General features: G+C 38.2%; 1 protein-coding gene across 1 annotated transcript in view; it reads right to left on the bottom strand.

Annotated features, from left to right (window-relative positions):
* zgc:85932 (uncharacterized protein LOC405875 homolog) overlaps positions 1–5,000 on the bottom strand; it is a 22,439-nt gene that overhangs the window by 5,229 nt on the left and 12,210 nt on the right. Inside the window, 8 exon segments of the mRNA XM_043258720.1 lie at positions 1–39; positions 156–195; positions 806–1,035; positions 1,326–1,474; positions 1,553–1,689; positions 2,851–2,925; positions 3,804–3,895; positions 4,574–4,645. The exon segment at positions 1–39 is cut by the window's left edge and continues 36 nt beyond it. Coding sequence (XP_043114655.1) covers positions 1–39; positions 156–195; positions 806–1,035; positions 1,326–1,474; positions 1,553–1,689; positions 2,851–2,925; positions 3,804–3,895; positions 4,574–4,645 — 834 coding nt within the window.

Genomic DNA, 5,000 nt, shown 5'->3' with positions numbered 1-5,000 from the left:
GTTTACAGACGGCAGACCTGCGAGACGTGGAGACAGCGGCTACACACACACACACACACACACACACACACACACACACACACACACATACAGAAACAAGTCAAACGCAACAAATAAAGTGATGATAAATGATCAAAGCAGTTTATACATATTACCAGAGTTAATGAGGAGTCTTCTCCTGGTGTATCAACATATCTGCAAACACACAAACATATATATGTATACACACACATACATATATATATATATATATATATATATATATATATATATATATATATATATATATATACACATCAACATATCTGCAAACACACATATATGTGTGTATATATATATATATATATATATATATATATATATATATATATATATATATATATGTACACACACACAATTCATGCAAACATTGCATTTTATATATGTTTTGTTTCTGAGAACATTTGCTTTTTAAATGTTGCCTCAACATTCTAAAACATGTAGTTCAATTTAAACAATTTCAAAAAACATTCTATAATCCGGTGCAAATGTTATTGCTCCAACGAGAACATTTTTAAATGACCAATAAACTTTAAACTAATGTTTACTAAGAGAAAAACAATGTTATTAATGAATACTGAATAAGTAATTATTCTAATATTAAAATACCATATATACGTTTTTAAATAATACTAAAATAACTACATAAAATAGCTTCATATCCACTGATATTAGACTGTAGCCTTTGAATTTCTGCACATGTAAGCGTAGTTTAAGCTAATATTAGTTACGTATATTTGATTGGACTGGGTGACTCTTCACTTACACGGTACTGTTTCCTTTCTCAGTCAGGACTCTCAGGAGGAATTCTCTCTCCTCATTGGTCTCTGAAGTCTGGGGAACGATGATGTAATGACCGGGCGCCAGGCGACCGCGCAGCACCAGCTCCCGCAGCTGGACGTACTGATCACGATTATTAGGGTCTACAGTGGTGCTGAGCACCGGCCTCAGCTGAGACATGTCCCAAGACGAGAGGAAATCACCCTGGGATCGGGCCTGATCTCACACACACACACACACACACAGACACACAGACACATACAAACACAAACTCACACGCACACACATACACAAAAGAATCATAAAAGAATTCATTTAATAAAATTAAAATGAAAGGCAAATTACTATTATAGATTTTATTCATATTTCAGGTACGTTTTGTTTTAATACTTTACATCGAAGTGTTCATTGTAGCAGTTTAGGAACTATTTATACTATATATAGCCAACCAATCAGACCGCAGCTTTCACGTCCAACAACACACGCTTGAACCACATGCGTGAAACCTTGTATATGTGCAGCGCGGCCTTCAGCAGCGTCATTCCTTTCAGACGAATGTGTTTCTGCATGAGCGCCAGCAGGAATGAGCACGTTAGTTCAGGGTCACTGGGGTCGTCGTCCTCCTCCAGCAGGGTCAGGCTGTACTGAGGAGGCCCTACACACACACACACATAGGAGCATATGTGACAGACTATGTCTGTGTGTGTGCGTGCGAACGGTGATGTTCCTGTACCTTGCCAAGAAACCCATCGTCCGTGATGTGATGTACATTTCCAGGGCTTTTTGACTCCGCTCTCGCTCAGCGTTTCTTCGCTCAGGTGACAGACCTCTATCGTGTCGAAGTTCTGGCAGAAATCGGCCAGAGACATCCTGATAGGCAGAGAGAGAAGACTGTGAAGCCACATCTGCCATCTAAGCCAATCAGAGAAGAGCCTGAACCAGAGGCATCGTGCGCATTCAGGTTTTTGATTCCAAGAGGCAAAAATTAGCCCAATAACATGTTATTATATTTAATGCAATCATATCATCAGCTGCTAAATTCACATATGCTGAGCCAGATGCAGATGCTTTCTTCTTTCTGGAAGCAGACAACAAACTACAGATGTGTGTATGAATATGTAGGTAAGATATTCGTTTAACAGCGGAAACAGTTTGGGTGATTTTAATGGGAGTGCTTTAACGATGTAAATTTTCTTTGCTCTCGTAAGTCTCAAGAGGTAAGTAGCCTAACTTACAATGTTTTATTCACATAACCTTTCGATGCTAAATTTCCATTAAATATAAAGTCGCTCCGCTATTTTTGAGAATAGGCTAATTTTCCAACTCTCTTTTTGCCGTTTTTGCATCCAATCAGCTGATCTCTGGGTCTAGCGGTAGCACTTTTAGCATAGCTTAGCATAAACAATCGATTCTGATTAGACCAGCAACATCTTGCTCAAAAATGACTCTTACCTATTTAAAACGCGACTCTTCTTTAGTTACATTGTGTACTAAGGCCGAAAGGAAATGAAAAGTAGTAGAAGTAGAAAAATAGTCCCCAGCATTTCAGGCGCTGCGTAATATCACTGTCGCCGCTGCACCCATGCTACGATAACAAAATTATTTTATTATTACGCCAGAATGACAATATAGTTCCTAGCCATATCATTATTTTCCGTCTTAAAGTTACTAAAAAGGAAAATATCATCCGTCTTTTTTTTTTTTTTTTTTTACCGGATGCTAATGGTCTAATTAGATTCAATGATCTATGCTAAGCTATGCTAAGTGCTCCAACAGACCCGGAGATCGGCTGAATGGATTCACAAAAACGCCCAAAACCGTCTGGAGAGTTGGAAAATGAGCCTATTTTCAAAAATAGCGTTTATTTAAAACTATTTAACGGCATGACACCTATATCTGTCACCTAAGTAAACAGACAGGCTTTTGTATAGCTAGGGACTGCGTTATTAGGCTACTTTGACCATCACCCACTAAAGATCAGCTGATATAATCTATAAGGGTGGTATTTCATGATATAGTTGAGCGGCTCACCAGAATTCCCCGTCATTACGCTGGCTTCTCTGAACACGCCGCTGCTCTTCAGCGCTCACCAAGTCCCACTCCTTCCTAAACACAGAGAAAGACTTCTATTGTTTTATAGAAAGCAAACCTTTTGCACTTGATCTAAACGTAATATTTACACCATTTATGCATTCGTGAGAGGTCTAAGGACAGATTCGTCCCCAAACTACGGTTAAAGGTGCGCATATGTGACTCAGGATCACACAAAAAAAAATAAGCTTTCCATTGATACGGTTTGGTAAAATAGGATAAAAATTTGAAAATCTGGAATCTGAAAAAATGATCAAATCCTTGATGTCCAAACGTAGTTCTTAGCCGTGCATGATTAATCAAAAGTTAGGTTTTGATATGTTTACAGTAAGAAAGCATCAAAATATCTTCATGGAACATATCTTTAATTCATATCCTGATGACTTTGGCATAAAAAATCTTCAATTTTGACCCATACAATGCATCGTTGGATATTGCTGCAAATACACCAGTCTTATTCAAAGTTTTGCGCTTATGCTTTTGTGCTTTAAAGTGCCCCTGTTATGGATTATGAAAGGTACATATTTTGGTTTTGGGAGTCCCCAATAACATGCATGCAAGGTCAAAAACACTTTAATTTTCTTATAATATGCATATATTTTGACCTTATTTGCTCAACAACTTCCAAACAATTCGATGAATGATTCATTTTTCACAACCACATGTAAAGCAGAGTTTGTGAGCTCCGAAAGCGCCACCTAGTGGCAAAGAAATTAATATGCATTTTCATTCAGACCAACAAGTGGGCGAGCCATATGCTAATGTTTCGTGGTCAACATGAAATGGCTTGGGATTCGTTTTTAAAACAATGTTATACGCGGTGTACGTTCATATATATATATATATATATATATATATATATATATATATATATATATGTAAGATGTTTTTACCCTTTCTCGTCACTCCAAGGCCCCTCCCACTCAGTATTACCCCACGGGTTCCTGACCCGCATCAGCTGAACCGGACCCATCGTAGTCTTGATCTGAAACACACAGAAAGCAAACTCTGAAGAGCAGCGATGTTCGCAGAACTTTCTGTGTATTCTGACCTCATGGCCTTTAGAGGTCGCTGCTCACACCTATTTAGCTATTTAGTGACCTGAGAGAGAAATATTACCGCTGTTTCAGCAGAAACATGACATTTATGATAATTACAGCTGTACGTGGGACACCTCATGCTTTCTTGAAAAAGATCCAAATTCAACAGTTTTCCAAATAACGCTAAATTCAAGCAACTTTTGAGAGCGCAGTGAACGTTGAACGTATCAAAAGACAATTAATATGCACTAATAGCTTCGCTTTAACTGTGCTGACTTGTATAATATTGCATGGAACCTTTAGATTATTTATAACTTTAAAAAATGCTTCATAACATTTACAAGCAACATTCCCAAAATGTTTGCAAAATGTTCCTCTAACTTTCACATACAGTAAGCTATGAGAAGAAAAAAAACGATGTACATTTTGAATTGTTATCTTGCATGCAATTTCATTTAGAAGTAAGTGTATGGGGGCACAGCAATGCTGTATATGGAATAACAGCAGCGTCATTCAGTTGTTATTTAAGCTGGTAGCCCCCTCTGGTGGTGGAGCACTGAGGTTTAAAGACGCTAAAGAAACAAGTGAAGAGCAGGTTTGACACACAGATATTTCCCCCTCACCGTCTCCAAACCGGTCACAGAGTAGACATGCCTGAACATAATCCCATACTCATTCTTCTTCCCAAGGGAATCCTGCACAAAGACAGAAAAACAACCAATCTGTCTACCTACAAGAACACAAAGAGAGAGAGAAGGAAGAACACATGCACACACACACGCAAGAATCTCACGTCAGACTATTTCACTCCATAATGTTATATTCTGGTGGCCGCTGAATGAAAGGCTACGGGTTCAAGCCTTCGGGTTTTGAACAGTGAGCCGTAACCAATGCGTCCCCCAGCAGGAAGCTCAACTTAACAAAGCTGTCGTTTAATATGCCGCTGTCAGTTTTTTTTCTTTAGGGAAATGAATACTTTTACCCGTGTCCAAAACAACAGTAAGCACATTTATACCGTTACAAAGTATTTAAAATAAATGCCGTTCTTCT

The sequence above is a fragment of the Puntigrus tetrazona genome, chromosome 15 (assembly GCF_018831695.1).
Source record: "Puntigrus tetrazona isolate hp1 chromosome 15, ASM1883169v1, whole genome shotgun sequence".
In the NCBI taxonomy this organism is placed as follows: domain Eukaryota; kingdom Metazoa; phylum Chordata; class Actinopteri; order Cypriniformes; family Cyprinidae; genus Puntigrus; species Puntigrus tetrazona.
The sequence above is the reverse complement of the archived record's forward strand: the minus strand, read 5'-3'. Positions and strand labels throughout refer to the sequence as shown.